This window comes from Lampris incognitus, chromosome 1, assembly GCF_029633865.1.
Source record: "Lampris incognitus isolate fLamInc1 chromosome 1, fLamInc1.hap2, whole genome shotgun sequence".
In the NCBI taxonomy this organism is placed as follows: Eukaryota; Metazoa; Chordata; class Actinopteri; order Lampriformes; family Lampridae; genus Lampris; species Lampris incognitus.
Genome location: NC_079211.1, coordinates 151892526 through 151912293, shown reverse-complemented (window position 1 = coordinate 151912293; position 19768 = coordinate 151892526). Strand labels below are relative to the sequence as shown.

At 45.3% G+C, this 19768-nt stretch overlaps 1 protein-coding gene across 1 annotated transcript in view; it reads left to right on the top strand.

Moving 5' to 3' along the window:
• tmem8b (transmembrane protein 8B) overlaps positions 1-19768 on the top strand; it is a 99962-nt gene that overhangs the window by 68775 nt on the left and 11419 nt on the right. The window contains exon 12 of the mRNA XM_056280404.1: positions 14825-14941. Within this exon, the coding sequence (XP_056136379.1) occupies positions 14825-14941 (117 nt within the window). The remainder of the gene's footprint in view (positions 1-14824; positions 14942-19768) is intronic.

The window sequence follows — 19768 nt, the reverse complement described above, 5'->3', positions numbered from 1 at the left end:
GCGCTCTCCATTATCGGCTCCCCTGATTGTTTTTTGTGTTTGTACATTGTGTAAAATATCTCCAGAAATAAATTGAAATGTCACAACTTTGTATCATCAGAATGTTTTGATAGGATGTCCAAAGTTATTCAACCAAAAAAGATGCATTTTCAACTTGCATGGAGTGATTTCACAGAATAAACACACGACCCCACCTGGACGTCACGAAAGGCATCTTTGGCTTCTATACTTAGCACAGAAAGTGAGGAAATGTGTGTTTGGTAGATTATCTCTTTGTTGTAACAATGCTCCTTGGCAGTAAATCTTATACCGTTGGAAAGCCTGTTTACTTGCCTTTTAAATGGGGCCACGTTTGTAAGGAACATGCATTTGTGGGATGAGCAGCAGAGCTGAGTATGTGGGTTGTGCCCATGAAACATTTGCCAAATCTTCTCTGCCAATGCCAAACAGCTTATTTTGCTGCTGCTATTGACTCTTGTTTTGAGCTTCTGGTACCCCAGGTGCTGACCATCAGCAGCCTGATAGAAGATTTATTGCCAAGAAGCATTGTTACAACAAAGAAATAATCTACCTTACTTTTTGTGCTAAGTTTATTTGGTCGCACAACCTTTGGTAGCAGTGCCAGCCTCCAGACGTTTCCTGTAGCCGTGTAGCACCTGTCCGCTGGTGGGTTCTCCCCCTCTTCCACTGCAGTTTCACTTCAATTCAATTCAAAACTTTATTGCAGACTCAGGGTCCATAACAGACAAAGACAAACAGGTAAAAGACAAACCCCACACAATACTTAAACACAATACAATAACATAAGAGGAACCAGTCAGTGTCTTATAAGAAGGCAGCTACACCAGTGCCCCCACTGCCGGGACTGGTAGTGTGTGGCCCTGAATCTTATATCAGTTAACCATCATCAGAGTCACTGAGCCGGCCAAATAAATGTATACATGAGATTTCTTAAAGAGCCTGAAAGGTACTGACTCCTGCAACCACAAACATCTCACTTGCACTACACCATCTAGGTCATCCAAAGGAGTTGAATCGAGTGCAACTGGACTTGGTATATATCCGTGAAGACGTTTGGCCTCTCATCCAAGAGGCTTCCTCAGTTCCTGCCTTTCTGACTAGACCAAGCTAGTCTGACTGGCTGCTGATGAGACTCAGTATTTATCCTCTAGGAGTCGTTATCAGAGCTATAGATGTCCATGGCTCTTTGTGTCCCGATGTTTACCAATGCCAGTCGCTAACAGAGCCATAGATATGAGTGGCTCTTTTGTGTACCGATGTTTGGCTGCGCCCGTCGTTACCGGAGCTATTGATTTGCATTTGTTTAGCAGCGACAGTCGTCGGGGGTGTTAGTTTCGACTTCGTTAGTGCTCCATTCAGTGGTCCTGAGAGTCGTTGGAGCCGTTAGTGACCGACTGTTGTTCTTGGAGGCTAGGCTTCGTGAGTCTCCTGGGTAGAGATGAAAGGACGGCATTGTAAGTGGGAGATAGGTGGTGTCGCAGACCTCCTCCTCTGTTGAGGGAGGGTTTTTCCAGTTTCACATAGATGGCTTCCTTCAGCCCCCTTTCAAACCATCTATCTTCCCTGTCCAAAATGTGTACGTTGCTGTCCTGGAAGGAGTGTGTCTTCTCCTTTAGGTGTAGACAGACTGCTGAGTCTTGTCCTGAGGAGTTTGGCCTCCTGTGTTGGGCCATCCGTTTGTGTAGTGGTTGTTTGGTTTCTCCTATGTATAGGTCAGTGCAATCCTCATTGCATTGTACAGCATACACCAGACTGCTTTTCCGGGTGTGTGGTACACGGTCTTTGGGATGAACCAGTCTTTGTGGGAGTGTGTTGCTGGGTTTGAAGTATACCGGGATGCAGTGTTTGTTGAAAATTCTCCTGAGTTTCTCGGAGACCCCAGAAACATACGGGATGACTGTGCTATTCCTTCTGTTCCTTTTCCCCTCGTCGCTCACCCAGTTGGTCTTTCTGGAACCTGTTGCAGTTTTCACAAAGGTCCAACTGGGGTAGTCGCAGGTTTTTAAAGCTCCCCTCAGGTGTTTGTGTTCTTCTTGTTGGGCCTGAGTGCTGCTGGGCACATTGTCAGCTCTGTGTTGCAGAGTTCTGATGACGCTCAGTTTGTGTTCCAGAGGCTGGTGTGAGTCCAAAAGTAGATATTGGTCTGTGTGTGTAGGTTTCCTGTAAACCCCAATGTGGAGGCTCCTGCCTTCCCCAATGTGGACGTCACAGTCCAAGAAGGGCAAACTGTTGTTCTTTACGTCTTCCCTTGTGAACTTAATGTTCTTGTCCACTGAGCTGATGTATTTTGTAAACGCTTGCACCTCTTGTGTTTGGATTTTGACCCATGTGTCGTCCACATACCTGAACCAGTGGCTCGGAGGTGTTCGTCTGAAGGAGTTCAGGGCCCTGTGTTCTACCTCTTCCATATATAAGTTGGCCACAATTGGCGATACTGGTGAGCTCATTGGACAGCCATGTTTCTGTCTGTAAAACTAGCTCCTGAATTGGAAATATGTAGTGTTCAGGCAAAGGTCCAGTAGTTGGCAAATCTGATCTGGGCTGAGGTTGGTCCTATCGTGGAGGGTGTCGTCCCGTAGAAAACGTTGCCTCACAGTTTCCAAAGCCTCCATGGTTGGGATGCAGGTGAATAACGAGGTCACGTCGTAGGATACCATGGTTTCATCCGGTTCCAGTTTTACACCTTGGACCTTGTCCACGAAGTCAATGGAGTTTTGGATATGGTGAGGTGTTTCACCCACTAAAGGGGTCAAGATGTTGGCTATATGTTTGGCAATGTTGTACGTGACCGAGTTTATGCTGCTGACGATGGGCCTGAGGGGGGTTCCATCTTTATGGATCTTAGGGAGTCCATATATGCATGGAATGTTATCTTGTGGGTAGAGACGGTGGTATTGTATCCGATCAATGGTTCCTCCTTTCTGTAGTTTCTCTAGGTACTCTATTATTCTCCTCTTGTAACCACTGGTAGGATCGCGTCTCAGAGGTTCATAGGTGTCGGTGTCGCTGAGTAATGACATGATCTTGGCATGGTAGTCTGTTGTGTTGAGGATAACCGTGCATCTCCCCTTATCTGCTGGAAGGATAGTGATGTTTTCATCCTTGCTCAGGGCTGTCACGGCTTTCCTTTCCTCCGTGGTTAGGTTGGAAGAAGGGAGTTTCGCATTGGACAGAGCTGCTGATACCTTTAACCTAAGCTGTTCCGCCTCGGTTTCCGTTAGCTTGTTTTTCCTTATGGCTGATTCTGTGGATGTGATGAGGTCAACTATAGGTAGTTGTTTGGGTTCAACAGCTCCGATGGCGACGGGCACGGCTGGACATCGGAGCACAGGAGAGCCACGCATATCAATAGCTCCGATAACAACGGGTGCGGCCATAACATCGGTTCACAAAAGAGCCACGCATATCTATGGCTCTGGTTGCGACGGGCGTTGGTAAACATCTGATCACCAGAGCCACGCGTATCAATAGCTCTGACAACGACTCCTAGAGGATAAATACTGAGTCTCATCACCAGCCAGTCAGACTAGCTTGGTCTAGTCAGAAAGGCACGACCTGAGGAAGCCTCTTGGATGAGAGGCGAAACGTCTTCACGGATATATACCAAGTCCAGTTGCACTTGATTCAACTCCTTTGGATAACCATGACAACCTGGATGAATGAGAACATTCACAGACACCATCTAGGTCTTTTAGTAGTATTCTCACTGCATCATTATAAGCTACTCGAAGCCTCTGTAAGCTTGGTTTTTTATAGTGTGACCACAGGTGTGCAGTATAAAGTGGTGTACAATATGTAGTTTGACCACAGGTGTGCAGTATAAAGTGGTGTACAATATGTAGTGTGACCACAGGTGTGCAGTATAAAGTGGTGTACAATATGTAGTTTGACCACAGGGGGGCAGTATAAAGTGGTGTACAATATGTAGTGTGACCACAGGGGGGCAGTATAAAGTGGTATACAATATGTAGTGTGACCACAGGTGTGCAGTATAAAGTGGTGTACAATATGTAGTTTGACCACAGGGGGGCAGTATAAAGTGGTGTACAATATGTAGTGTGACCACAGGGGGGCAGTATAAAGTGGTATACAATATGTAGTGTGACCACAGGTGTGCAGTATAAAGTGGTGTACAACATGTAGTGTGACCACAGGTGTGCAGTATAAAGTGGTGTACAATATGTAGTGTGACCACAGGGGGCAGTATAACGTGTTGTACAATATGCTCTGAATGTCTGTGAATGTTCTCATTCATCCAAGTCATGGTTATCCAAAGGAGTTGAATCAAGTGCAACTGGACTTGGTATATATCCGTGAAGAGGTTTCGCCTCTTGGATGAGAGGCGAAATGTCTTCACGGATATATACCAAGTCCAGTTGCACTTGATTCAACTCCTTTGGATAATATGCTCTGAACAGACGCATCTTCACACTAACTGAACACACACCAAACTTGCGTGACAGAGTGTGTGCTTGTGCATACATCATGCGACGTTGCCTATAAGCATCAACATCGTCTGTCATTTGTTCAGTAATATAATGTCCAAGATATTTCACCTTATTACATACCACAAGATTGTTATCAGACAATTTAAAATCAGGAAGTTTTAGATGATTGACCTCTTTGGTTCTGCAGATCATGACCACACTCTTACTAGCATTGTATTTGATGTCATGTTGCACACCGTACACACAACATATATCAGGAGCTGCTGGAGACCAGCGCTACAGGGACTAAAAATGACAAGGTCATCTGCATACATAATATGGTTCACCAAGGTATTACCCATCATGCACCCAGTGTTACAGGCTTTCACTGCTTGGACAAATCATCAGTGTATGAATTGTAGAGAACTGGGGACAGAATTGCCCTTGTCTGAAACCATTGCTGACCTGAAATGGGGCTGAAACGCTATTACCCCATTTTACTTGCCTAGCCTGGTGGGCCTACCAATAACCCAGAATTCTCACAAAGTATTTAGGCACCCCTCTTTGTTTGTTCAATCTCTTCAATGTTTGCAAGATTCCTTTTCCCAATGGCAGATTTCAGCTCTCTCCAGGGATTTTCCATTGGCTTGAGATCAGGATTCATTGTTGGCCAGTTCAAATCAGTCTGTTTCCTTTTCAACCATTCCTTTGTGCTTTTGGATGTAGCTATAATAAATAAAATAATAATAATAATTAATAATGCATTTTATTTATGGGCACCTTTCAGAGCACTCAAAGACACCTTAAGGACCTTAAGGATGTGTGCTTTGGAACCTTGTCCTGCTGGAGGAGGACCCATGATCTTTGACTCAAACCTAGTTTCTGTACACTGGGTAGCACATTTTGCTCTAAAATGCCTTGGTGATCCTCTGATTTCATGATTCCTTTAATTCGTTCAAAGCCTCCAGTACCAGCGGCAGCAAAGCAGCCCCACACCATTACAACACCCTACCAACAACGGTAGGTAGGGTGTTCTTTTCTTTATAGTAAGCTTGCTTTCATCGCCTGTAAACATCACTGGTCTACACTGCCAATGAGCTCAACTTTGTTCTCATCTGTCCATAGATTGTTTTCCCAGAAGAGTTGTGGTTTGTTTAGGAAGGTTTTGGCGAAGATCATTCATGCCTTTTTATGTCTTTCCTTCAGCAGTGGGGTCCTCCTTGGCCTTTGCCCATAAAGCCCTTCTTGGTTTAGTGTGCGATGTATGGTGTACTGTTCGCCCTGGTTGGGGCTTGTTAGAGGGTTTCTATATGGTTATTTGCCATGTTATACTAGAAATGAGGGATGCGATCTCTAGGGAATTAGTAGATCAGCATGGGTTCTCAAGGCTCTGTTTTTGTTTTGTAGCTAGTAGGCAGGGACTTTTTGTTTTCTTTTCTCTTTTCATTTTTAGAAAAAATGGTTGACGCTCAAAATACAGGTTATCTTCGTTTTTTGAGCTGGAATGTAAAGGGAATTCACAATCCAGCAAAGCGTAGTAGGGTTTTTGTACATTTAAAATCTTTGAGAGCTGATGTCATGTTCTTACAGGAAACCCACCTTCGGTCAAGTGAACACACAAAACTAAAGAAAGCTTGGATAGGACAAATGTTCTGTTCCAGGAATGAGAACAGAACGCGGGGCACGGCCATCTTGATCAGGAAGGGTATCCCATTCGTTCCACTACTGACTATTTCTGACCCCAGGGGAAGGTATGTGATAGTGACGGGTAACCTGTATGGTACATGTGTGGCACTAGCAAATGTATATGGACCAAACTGGGATGACCCACTTTTTTTCTGTAGTTTCATAGCAGCCCTCCCAGACTTAAATAATTACCGATTAATATTGAGGGGAGATTTTAATTGTGTATTACATCCATATTTGGACAGATCAAACCCAAGACCTAATAGTAAAGTTTCTAAGGCAGGTGCTGTTATCCATTCATTTATGGAATCCTACTCTCTTTTTGATCCCTGGAGAAGAAACAACCCAACTACTAAACAATACTCCTTTTTTTCCCCAGTGCACCATTCTTACTCAAGGATTGATTTTTTTCTCCTGGATAGTAGGGTCCTTCCTATGGTTAGGGGGAGCCAATATAATAGTATTGTTATTTCGGATCATAGTCCTGTACATCTAGATATAGGTTTCATAGACTGCCCTAAACCCCAACGCACCTGGCGATTTGATCCTCTATTACTGTCCAGGGACTCCTTTAAAATTTTTCTCTCCCAGCAGATAGATATCTTTATGGAATTCCACCATACTCCGGATATGCCACTAACTATTGTTTGGGGGGCTCTCAAAGCCTACCTTAGAGGCCAAATAATCTCATACACAGCACATGAGAGAAAGAAACATAAACAACGTCTAACAGAACTGTCCCATAGTATAGCGGAAGTGGACCGTTCATATGCTGATTCCCCAACACCCGAACTTTATAAGAAAAAATTATTATTAAAAACAGAATTCGACAATCTCTCCATTAAACAAATAGCACAATTATTATTTAAATCAAAACAGACATTTTATGAGCATGGAGAGAAAGCTGGAAAACTATTAGCCCATCAGGTTAGACAGTCCACAGCTGCTAACATTGTTTCTGAAATTTGCACAGCAGCTGGGGTAAAGACTACCGACCCTGACACCATCAATAACCAGTTTAAACAATTTTATATTACCCTTTATAGTTCAAAACCGCCCTGCGACTTGTTGCATATTTTCACTTTTTTGGACGGTCTGACCATACCAAAAATTGCCCTTGAAGACAGAGCACAGATAGACAGAGAGATATCAACAGAGGAAGTGATACAAGCAATTAAATCCATGCAGAGCAACAAAGCACCGGGTCCGGATGGTTTCACAATTGAAATGTATAAAGAATTTGCTACCAAGCTGGCGCCAATACTTAACCTGTTGTATCAGGAAATTTTTAACCAACAGAAATTGCCCCAAACTATGTTGCAGGCAATCATATCCGTGTTACTTAAAAAAGAAAAAGACCCCCTACTGTGTGGCTCCTACCGCCCTGTAAGCTTGTTGAATTGCGAATACAAAATCTTTACAAAAATCTTGGCCACCCGTATTGAAACTGTTGTCCCAACGGTTGTTAACCCTGATCAAACTGGTTTTATACCAGGCAGGCAGTCATTCTATAACATGCGCCGCCTATTTAATGTACTTTACACACCACATTCCGTAGAACAGACAGAAGTAGTGATTTCTTTAGATGCTGAGAAGGCGTTTGACCGCATCGAATGGCAATATCTATTTGCTGTTCTAGAAAGGTTTGGCTTTGGTTTGTCATTCCTAGCATGGGTTAACATATTGTATTGCTCACCGGCAGCCGCAGTGCGGATGAATAATATTATTTCTGATTATTTTTCACTCCATAGGGGCTGCAGACAGGGCTGCAGCCTCTCTCCTTACCTGTTCGATATGGCAATTGAGCCACTCGCTATAGCTCTTAGGGCAGAGGATGGCATTAAAGGTATCTCACGAGGTGATAAATTGCATAAGGTATCACTTTATGCAGATGACCTGTTGTTATATATATCCAACCCAATAGAATCTATACCAAGACTATTACTTACCCTGGATAACTTTGGTCGCCTGTCAGGTTATAGGATAAACTATTCAAAGAGCTTGCTTTTTCCGATTAACCACACTGATAGAGACTACTCTAGCTTTCCATTTAAACTTGAACATAATGTATTTACATATTTAGGAATCAAAGTCACTCATACAATGGGGAGGTTATATAACCATAACTTTAAAACACTAATAGAACGAACAAAACAAGATTTTAAAAAGTGGTCAACGCTACCAATTTCATTAGCGGGCCGCATTAATATAGATAAAATGACAGTCTTACCCAGATTTCTCTGTCTTTTTCAAATGATTCCCATATTCATACCTAAGGCAACTTTTCAACAATTAGATAGATTAATTTCATCATTCATCTGGAACAATTCAAACCCCAGGATGAAGAAAATATACTTAGAGGTCCCTAAGGAGACAGGGGGGTTAGGCTTGCCTAACTTAATTTGTTACTTCTGGGCTGCGAACATTGTAAAACTTTTACATTGGGCATTTACATATAAGAATCAACAGGGTACAGATTGGGTTCACATGGAGCTCTTATCCAATCCTTTACCGATATTCACCTCTCCACTACCACATAATCGTAACATACAAATAACAAACCCGGCGGTTAAAGCTTCACTGAGGATATGGCTCCAGTTTAGGAGGCAATTTGGATTAAAGCATGCTAGCGGTCTTTTTCCAGTAGCAAATAATCAATTCTTCTCATCATCGGTGTTAGATAACGCATTTCAACATTGGCATAGAAATGGACTGGTGTTTTTCTGTGATCTATTTAAAGATGGAACATTCACCTCATTTGAAACACTTACCAAAGACCATAACATACCCACATCCCATTTTTTTAGATATCTTCAAATCCGTAGTTTTGCCAAGAAAGTATTTCCCCCGTTTCCGTATCTGCCACCCAGGAGCTAATTAGATGTTATTCTAGAGATGGATCCCTTTGGGAAGAGACGGGTCTCTATAATTTACACACTGATACAGGGATTGAAACAGATATCCTGGGACAAAACAAAAACTGCATGGGAGAGAGATTTGGGTGTAGAGCTTTCTGAAGAGGCATGGCGGGACAGCTTAACTTGTATACACACCTCCTCATTGTGTATACGACATGGGTTAATTCAGTTTAAGGTGCTTCACCATCTTCACTACTCGAGGGACAAGCTTGCCAGAATCTTTCCCACCACAGACCCTGGCTGTCCGAGGTGCAGCCATAGTCCAGCCTCGGTGGGACACATGTCCTGGGCATGCCCCTCCCTCAACAGTTATTGGGGACAGATATTTAATGTATTCTCACATATCTGTAAACAGACCATAAACCCTGTTTTTCACACTGCCATCTCTGGCATACCGCCCACTAACTGTAAGGTCACAACTTTGCAGGCAAATGCTCTAGCATTTGTCTCATTACTAACACGCAGACTTATCCTATTTAATTGGAAGTCGAATAAAGTGCCATCATTTTTGCAGTGGTTGAGGGAGGTGCTGTCCTTTCTACCTTTAGAAAAGCTCCGATATAAAATATGTAAAACCTGCATAAACTGTACTTTGACCTGGAGTCCTTTCATAGACTTTATTGAAGGTTTTCCCTTTTATTGAATGTACTTTTTATTTACCTGGTTGTAACGATACTTATAGATATATGTGTATACAACTTTATATCATCTTCAAAAATATGGTTATTATGTGAAATTGGAATAAGAAATCCCTACATAGTCCTTTTTTTCTTTTTCTTTTCTTTTTTGAGCCTGGGGGGGAGGGGGGATTCCTACATGTTTCTTGTTGTTGTTGTTGTTGTTGTTGTTCGTGTGCTTTGTATACCTGTTCCAAAAAAACTTGAAAATTGGAAAATAAAGTTTTCAACAAAAAAAAAAATGAAATGAGGGCTGTGGCTTCACCAAACAGTGCAAGACAGACTCAGACAAACACAGCAAACACAATATAAGATATACACACATGAAGACCAAAAGCTAGAAATAAGTTAAAAAAAGAGCTGGAGTACAGAATATTTAAAAATATCTACAGACATTCAGCGGGTATCCAGGTTCAGGTGGGCAACAGCTTGTGGAAAGAAGCTGTTTTTGAGCCTGGTAGTGCGGGCTCTGAGGCTCCTGTAGCGCCTCCCAGAGTGCAGGGGGGAGAACAGTCCATGGTTGGGGTGGGTGGGATCTCTGCTGATGCTCAGACCCCTTCGAAGGCAGCGTTTGTGATAAATGTCTTGTATGGCTGGGAGCTGGGTACCGGTGATATGCTGGGCTGCCTTGACGACCCGCTGCAGAGCTTTCTGGTCTACTGAGGTGCAGTTGCCGTACCACACTGAGATGCAGATGGTCAGGATGCTCTCTATGGTGCAGTGGTAGAAGTTGGTGAGAATTTTGGGGGGTAGACGGGCGCTCCTCAGCCTCCTCAGGAAATGCAGGCATTGTTGGGCCTTTTTCACAAGGGCCTGGGTGTTTAATGTCCACGAAAGGTCCTCGCTGATGTGGACTCCAAGGAATTTAAAGCTGGAAAAACGCTCCACTTCCACCCCATTGATGTGTATGGGGGAGTGGCTGCAGCTTCTAGACCTCCTGAAGTCCACAATCAGCTCCTTTGTCTTCTGCACATTAAGGACAAGATTGTTGGTAGTACACCATGATGTGAGGTGCTCAATCTCGTCTCTGTAGTCCATCTCGTCATTGTTGGTGATACGTCCAATGACTGTGGTGTCATCTGCAAACTTAACTATAACATTTGAAGGGTGAGTTGACAGGCAGTCGTGGGTAAAGAAGGAGAAAAGGAGGGGGCTCAGAACACAGCCTTGAGGGGCACCTGTACTGAGGGTCAGGGTGGAGGAGGTGTGGTCACCTAACCTAACAGACAGGTCTGTTGGTCAGGAAGTCCAGGATCCAGTTACAGAGGGAGGGAGAGGAGTGTGGTGGTTAGTTTGGCGGGGATGATAGTGTTGAAGGCAGAGCTGTAATCTATAAACAGCATCCGGATGTATGTGTTGTTAAGTTCAAGGTGGGTCATAGCAACTTGCAGGGCAGTGGCAATGGCATCCTCAGTAGACCTTTTGGGACGGTAGGCGAACTGATGTGGGTCGAATGTGGGGGGGATAATGTTTTTGATGTGAGCCAGAACCAGTCTTTCAAAGCACTTCATGGCAATGGGGGTGAGTGCTATGGGTCGGTAGTCATTCAGACATGTGGATGTTGGTTTCTTGGAGACAGGAATGATAGAGGTGGTCTTAAAGCATGCTGGGACTATGCATTGGGACAGTGAGAGGTTAAATACAGGTGTGAAGACCTCAGTCAGCTGGTCGGCACATTCCCGGAGGACCCGACCTGGTATGCCGTCTGGTCCGGCAGCCTTCCGTGTGTTCACTCTGTGCAGTGATTCTCTGACCTCTGCGACTGATAGAGTGAGCACCTGGTTTTCTTGGTGGCTGGGGATTTTTGTGGCTGGGTCAGTATTGTCCTTGTCGAAGCGGGCATAGAAATGATTTAGCTTGTCTGGCAGGGAGGCATCATGGACAGTGGGACCGCGATTAGAGCTTTTGTAGTCTGTGATAGACTGAATGCCTTTCCACATTCGCCGGGGATCAGAGTTATTGTGAAAGTGGTCCTCTATTCGTAGGGAATATTTATGTTTGGCTGTTCTGATGCCCTTTTTGAGGTTGGATCTGGCTGCGCTGTAGGCCTCACAGTTACCTCACTTGAACGCTGCATCTGGAACTTTCAGCAGCTGCCAGACCTCACTGGTCATCCAGGGTTTCTGGTTTGGAAAGGTACGGACTGATTTTTTTGTTGTGACACTCTCAGTGCAAAAGTTAATGTAGGCTAGTATGGCAGATGTCTGTTCATTAATGTCTATATGGGAGCCATGGGTAGCTGAATGTGCAAAAATACTCCAGTCTGTGTTTTCAAAACAGTCCTGGAGTTCAGAGGCTGCTCCTTCTGGCCGGACAGTGATTGTCTTAACTGCTGGCTTGACCCGTTTTATTAGGGGTTTGTAGGCTGGGACCAGGAACAGGCAGAGGTGGTCAGAATGCCCCAGGTGGGGGCAGGGAGTAGCTTTGTATGAGTCCTTGATGTTTGTATAGAAATGGTCCAGGGTGTTTTGTCATCCTGTTTCCATCAGCATGAGACATGCTGATGGAATTTGGGCAATACAGCCCTGAGGTTAGCCTGATTAAAGTCACCACCTATGATAAAGGCATTGTCCGGGTGTTGGGTCTGTTGTCTGCTGATGGCACACTGTAGCTGCTTAAGTGCTACCTTAGCATTAGCATGTGGGGGGGATGTATACAGCGGCGATGGTAATGGCCGTTAGCTCCCTGGGCAGGTAGAAAGGCCTGCACTGAATCACAAGGAGCTCCAGATCAGAAGAGCAATGCCTTTCAACCATCTTTATATTGTTGCACCAAGAGTTACTGACATAAATACTCAAACCTCCTCCGCGGGTCTTGCCGGAGTCCGCTGTCCTGTCGGCACGGAAGGCTGTGCGGCCCGCTAGCTTGACTGCCGAGTCGCCATGTTGCTGTTGAGCCAAGTCTCCGTAAACAGAAGACAGCAGTTCTGCAGCCTTTTCTGAGAGGCCAGCCTGAGTCTTATCTCCTCCATGTTGTTAGCTAACGACCGGACATTAGCCATGAAGATGCTGGGGAGGGAAACTCTGAAGGGAGCGCTACTTAGCTTAGCATGTAGCCCGCCTCGCTTACCTCTCTTCTGTTTACGTTGCCGACAGGGGGCAGTGTTTCTACTGCGAGACCGGTGAGGGGATCATATGGATGGGGGAGTTGTCCGTGATGGTGGAGGGAAGTGAGTAATCCCTTCTGAGGTTTAACAGGTCCTGATGGCTGTAGAAGAACACATGACCTACACTTGTAAGAACTAACGTGTGACTAACAAAGAAAACATAGCGCTGAACAGGGAACCGCAGTAGCCGCTGCGTCCAGCGTGTCGCCATCTTATGTAGTATGTAGGAGTGGTGCAGGATATGTATGAGGGAAGTGTGACAGTGGTGAGGTGTGCAGTAGAAATGACAGATGGGTTCAAGGTGGAGGTGGGATTACATCAAGGATTGGTTCTGAGCCCTTTCTTGTTTGCAGTGGCAATGGACAGGTTGACAAACGAGATCAGGCAGGAGTCTCCGTGGACTATGATATTTGCGGATGACATTATGATCTGTAGTGAGAGTAGGGAGCAGGTTGAGGAGAGCCTGGGGTCAACTGTTTAAAGTAACGGGGAGTGCACAAGAGAGTGTAGGCAGGGTGGAGTGGGTGGAGAAGAGTGTCAGTAGTGATTTATGACAGAAGGGTACCAGCAAGAGTTAAAGGGAAGGTTTACAAGATGGTATTGAGACCAGCTATGTTGTATGGTTTGGAGACAGTGGCACTGATGACAAGACAGGAGGTGGAGGTGGCAGAGTTGAAGATGATAAGATTTTTACTAGGAGTGATGAAGAAGGACAGGATTAGGAACGAGTATATTAGAGGGACAGCTCAGGTTGGACGGTTTGGAGACAAAGCAAGAGAGGCAAGATTGAGATGGTTTGGACATGTGTGGAGGAGAGATGCTGGGTATACTGGGAGAAGGATGCTGAATATGGAGCTGCCAGGGAAGAGGAGAAGAGGAAAGCCAAAGAGGAGGTTTATGGATGTGGTGAGGGAGGACATGCAGGTGGCTGGTGTGACAGAGGAATATGCAGAGGACGGGAAAAGATGGAAACTGATGACGACCCCTAACGGGAGCAGCTGAAAGTAGTAGTAGTAGTAGTAGTAGTAGTAGTTATCCCGGGCAGTGCTGTATCAAACACATGATTGCATATAGGCCCAGGCTGTTTTACTACACACTTTTTAGGCGATATTGTACATGATGTCCTTCAAATTCAGGGGTGCTAATAATGCTGTGCGTGTGTGTGTGTGTGTGCGTGTGTGTGTGTGTGTGTGTGTGTGTGTGTGTGTGTGTGTGTGTGTGTGTGTGTGTGTAAACCATGGTGGACTTCCTTGAAATGGGCTGCATTGTAGAAGAAAATGTGAATAACAACGCGACAAACAGTTGTTGTGAATGCCACTGAATGCTGTACAGTGACTGACAAATTGTCTGCCAGTGACGTCACTGGCAGACACTTCCACACAATTTCAGCTGTGTTTCAGAGACACAGAACTCAGCTCAGTATCATGGCTGCTAATGGAGTGTTACCAGTACAAGAAACATAGAGAGAAACTGTAGGGTTGTGTATTGGTGAGAATCTGGTGATACGATACGTGTCACAATACAGGGGTTACGAGTTGATATATTGTGATATATTGCAATATTTTAAGAAAGGCGATTTGTTGGGTGTTATAGGCCTGTGTTCTTTGTGCTTATGCTACTTCCTGTCTCAGTTTACATTGTTGTGTTGGAGTGGAAGAGTCAGATGGCTGAAGATAGATGACAACACTGTTATCTAGCGGTCGTGGGGTTACACACAACACAACATGTTTGTCACAAACCTTTACATGGGAACAATAAAAAATCGATATAGTGGTTCTGAGAATCGATACAGTATCACAAAAGATAATAACACCATACTTGAGTGTATCGGTATTTTCTTACACCCCTAAGAAACTGTAACGTTGAAAGTGGATGGTTTCCCTTTTATTTGAGAAGCTAGAGTTGGCCTGGACTTACAGTAAATCGCTTCAGAATGTTTCAGATTCTGCGAAGGCCGTTCCGTTGTTGACCAGTACGATCTGTCCTCAGGTTCTCTACCTACTGGGGGCTATGTCTCTGTCCATGGCTTTGCAACTGGACCGTCATGGCTTGTGGAACCTGCTTGGACCCAGCCTCTTCGCCCTGGGCATTATGGCCATGGCCTGGGTAAGTGGAACCCATATATTTCTCCCTATAGTAGCTCCAGTGTCTACTACATCCTTAATGCTGCATCCACACTGAACTGACGCCTAACGCGGGGTTGTTATTTGCACAAGCAACACTAGAATAGCATGAGTAGCGCAAAGATAGTTTGGTTACATCATCGGGAAATTTGCTTGACCAGTGGCCACTGAGCTAAAGTTAGCAAGCTAGCATTAGCATTTTGGCATCTTTTTCACTCATTCTATTCTGGACATTAGCTTATGAGGACTCATTTATGCCCCTTTTCCACTAGGGTCATAAATCATAAATGTCTGTTGTAGGTTAGTACTGACTCAATTCGACTTGACTCGACTCACTATTGTCGTTTTCCATTACCTTAACAGTACCCCCTCAGTGTAGCTAGTCGTCATAGCGATGATTTTAAAATGTGCTTTTGAGATAACTCCGCTTCGACCACTTAGGTATTTAAAAATGCGGGTGATATCCCATGCGCACATTGATGATGCAAAATGACACAGAGACGTGTTTCTCTGACCAATCAGAGGTCTGCATTGGTTTTGGTACCTGCTCCAGTTTTTTTGGAACCTCGACAACGGTGATACCAGAAAAGTGGTAACAGTTACCAAAATGCCGGTACTTTCCAGTAATGGAGAATGAAAAAAGGGCGAGTCGAGCCGGTATCATGTAGCGGAAAAGGGGCATTAGATAAGGCTAGGCTTGGTTTCAGCACTTCCTTTTTTTCTTTTTGTGCTGCTCATGAATGTGACATATACACTCACCGGCCACTTTATTAGGCACACCTGTCCAACTGCTCGTTAACGCAAATGTCTAATCAGCAACTCAATGCATTTAGGCATGTAGACATGGTCAAGACGATCTGCTGCAGTTCAAACCGAGCATCAGAATGGGGAAGAAAGGTGATTTAAGTGACTTTGAACGTGGCGTGGTTGTTGGTACCAGACGGGCTGGTCTGAGTATTTCAGAAACTGCTGATCTACTGGGATTTTCACGCACAACCATCTCTAGGGTTTTCAGAGAATGGTCCGAAAAAGAGAAAATATCCAGTGAGCGGCAGTTCTGTGGGCGAAAATGCCTTGTTGATGCCAGAGGTCAGAGGAGAATGGCCAGACTGGTTCGAGCTGATAGAAAGGCAACAGTAACTCAAATAACCACTCATTACAACCGAGGTATGCAGAAGAGCATCTCTGAACGCACAACACGTTGAACCTTGAGGCAGATGGGCTACAGCAGCAGAAGACCACACCGGGTGCCACTCCTGTCAGCTAAGAACAGGAAACTGAGGCTACAATTCGCACAGGCTCACCAAAATTGGACAATAGAAGATTGGAAAAACGTTGCCTGGTCTGATGAGTCTCGATTTCTGCTGCGACATTCGGATGGTAGGGTCAGAATTTGGCGTCAACAACATGAAAGCATGGATCCATCCTGCCTTGTATCAACGGTTCAGGCTGGTGGTGGTGGTGTAATGGTGTGGGGGATATTTTCTTGGCACACTTTGGGCCCCTTAGTACCAATTGAGCATCGTGTCAACGCCACAGCCTACCTGAGTATTGTTGCTGACCATGTCCATCCCTTTATGACCACAGTGTTCCCATCTTCTGATGGCTACTTCCAGCAGGATAACGCGCCATGTCATAAAGCTCGAATCATCTCAGACTGGTTTCTTGAACATGACAATGAGTTCACTGTACTCAAATGGCCTCCACAGTCACCAGATCTCAATCCAATAGAGCACCTTTGGGATGTGGTGGACCGGGAGATTCGCATCATGGATGTGCAGCCGACAAATCTGCAGCAACTGCGTGATGCTATCATGTCAATATGGACCAAACTCTCTGAGGAATGTTTCCAGTACCTTGTTGAATCTATGCCATGAAGGATTAAGGCAGTTCTGAAGGCAAAAGGGGGTCCAACCCGGTACTAGCAAGGTGTACCTAATAAAGTGGCCAGTGAGTGTACATCCTCTATGCTGCTCATCAGTTCTCTCAACAAGTGTTTCCCTCTTCTGAATAAATTGTAGGGCGCTGCTCAGCTTCCACATTAGTAGTGTTGTTCCATACCTGAGAACACTTGTGTATCTACACACATGAGACCGGCATGTGCTGCTCGCATATGCAGATTTAGGAGGAGACAGGCAGCATTTAGAAATGCCTTCGTAGCTGAGCAGTCCTCTCCCATGTTTTGGGTACAGTTGTTCTCACACCTGATGCGAACTGTACACATGAACCATACTCGAGACCACCTGTTCAAGGTCCGTACTGTGTACCGTACCTGGGCATGGTTCGTTGATCTGTGTCCGGGTACTGTACACAGTGTTCAGACTTATCAAACAAACTGGACTTTGGGCTGAGGTGTACTCAGATCTGGGCCTGGGTCCCTACTGTGAAAGCATCTTTAGTTCCCTGATGGTAAAACACATTGTCCGAGTCAGATTCCTCTTCATTCTCTCCTCATGTGTCGCATCTCATGCATATCTGCCATTATTTGACCAATTATCTGACAGACGCTGTGTTGGATAGCCAGCGAATCCCAGCAATTAATAGTCCATCGGTACGGGGCAATTAGGCCACAAGAGGGAGCGAGATTGACAGAAGTGGCTCTTTTGTGAGACAATAAAAGCTCGAACTCTGTGTTTTTATAACCTATCTACGTATAATAGCGGGGTCACAGAGATGTTAGGCATGTTGACAACTGTTGAACGAAAAAGGCAAAGGCTGTTTAGCATGCAGTGTATTTGGATCAAATTAATTTAATTTGGGTTAAATTGATTTCCATATTTGGATTACTTTGCAAAAAACACACACAATAAGCACTATGCACCACGACTGGAGGGAAAAAAATGGTGAATGTGTGTGACAAACTGTTCAGAAGTCCTCACGGTGAGAAACGGAGAATGTCCTCCTGGGAAAAATGAAATACTGGAGTAGATGTGTTGTTTTTTATAAAGTCTGTTGGATACACCAATGAACTGAGCGTTCAGGCAAGTAATGAAGCTAACTGGTGTCCAGGTAGCGTGGAGGTCTATTCCATTGCCTACCAACGGGGATCGCTGGTTTGACTCCCCGTGTTGCCTCCGGCTTGGTCGGGCGTCCCTACAGACACAATGGGCCGTGTCTGCGGGTGGGAAGCTGGATGTGGGTATGTGTCCTGGTCGCTGCACTAGCGCCTCCTCTGGTCAGTTGGGGTGCCCGTTCGGGAGGAACTGGGGGGAATAGCATGATCCTCCCACGTGCTACGTCCCCCTGGTGAAACTCCTCACTGTCAGGTGAAAAGAAGCGGCTGGTGACTCCACATGTATGGGAGGAGGCATGCGGTAGTCTGCAGCCCTCCCCGGATCAGCAGAGGGGGTGGAGCAGAGACCGGGACGGCTCGGAAGAGTGGGGTAATTGGCCAAGTACAATTGACAATTGGGGAGAAAAAGGGGGGAACCCCCCCCCCCAAATAAAAATAATGAGGCTAATTATGGCGTAAATCTAGCATGATAATTTACTGACTGTTCCCTGGGCTTAAGCTCCCCGGGCTTTGGTCAGATCAGAAGGTTTAAGCTCCCCGGGCTTTGGTCAGATCAGAAGGTTTAAGCTCCCCGGGCTTTGGTCAGATCAGAACTCTGTTATCCAGTAAATTTATGCTGGTGTATATTGTTCTGTATCGATCTATTCTTGTAGTTTGCAAAATAACAGCAAGTTGACATTTCCCTTCTTTCGTTCCTCCTGAGGGGAAACAGCGGCTTGTTGAACCTTCATCACCTGTTTCCTTCGACTCTTCACTGATTCTGCTGTGTGAAAGTTTGACATGGTGTTTGTTGTGAACGTAGCATTGTATTCCACAGAGCGATAACTACCGTTTAAAAAGAAGTGACACCTCTCCTCACAAATTGGCAGATGAGTACAAAACTACTGCAACGTTTGGCACGTTTTAATTTTTGTGTTGAAGAAGAGGTCAGCGCTATCTTTGATTGGAAGAAATTGGAGGCACTTTCACAGACTGAATCACCAATGTCTTTGAGACGCTGACTAGTCAGCATCAGGTAAATGACCATATTCAAAGAGTATGTAGGGTCGTCCATGTAGCGTAGCGGTCTATTCCGTTGCTTGTCAACACGGGGATTGACGGTTTGAATCCCTGTGTTGCCTCCGGCTTGGTTAGGCGTCCCTGCAGACACAATGCCGCGTCTGCGGGTGGGAAGCTGGATGTGGGTATGTGTCCTGGTCACTGCGCCTCCTCTGGTCGGTTGGGGCGCCTGTTCAGGGGGGAGGGGGAACTGGGGGGGAATAGCATGATCCTCCCATGCGCTACGTCCCCCTGGTGAAACTCCTCACTGTCAGGAGAAAAGAAGCGGCTGGTGACTCCACATGTATGGGAGGAGGCATGTGGTAGTCTGCAGCCCTCCCCGGGTCAGCAGAGGGGGTGGAGCAGAGACCGGGACGGCTCGGAAGAGTGGGGTAATTGGCCGGGTGCAACTGGGGCGAAAAAGGGGGAAAAGCCAAAAAAAAGAAAAAGAGAAAAAAGTGTGTATATAAATGATGAAGTACATGTTTTAAGGGCTCTTTCTGCACATGGTAGGCTGACAGTCACAGTGTCACATGTCTGATGCTGGGTTGTAGCATGCAGATGAGGAGTGTCAACATTGTTCTCGCTACAAAGCAGGAGAGCAGGGACTTAATGTGTCACTTGGGGTTTCACGTGGCTTTGGAGTCTACGCGTGCCTAAAAACTCTGCGTTTCTGACTAGTGACGCTGCTTCACATTAGCATAGAAGCGGCTTTAGAAGTCGCGTAGCCTGCGGGTATTAGTCATGGCTTGTAGTTCC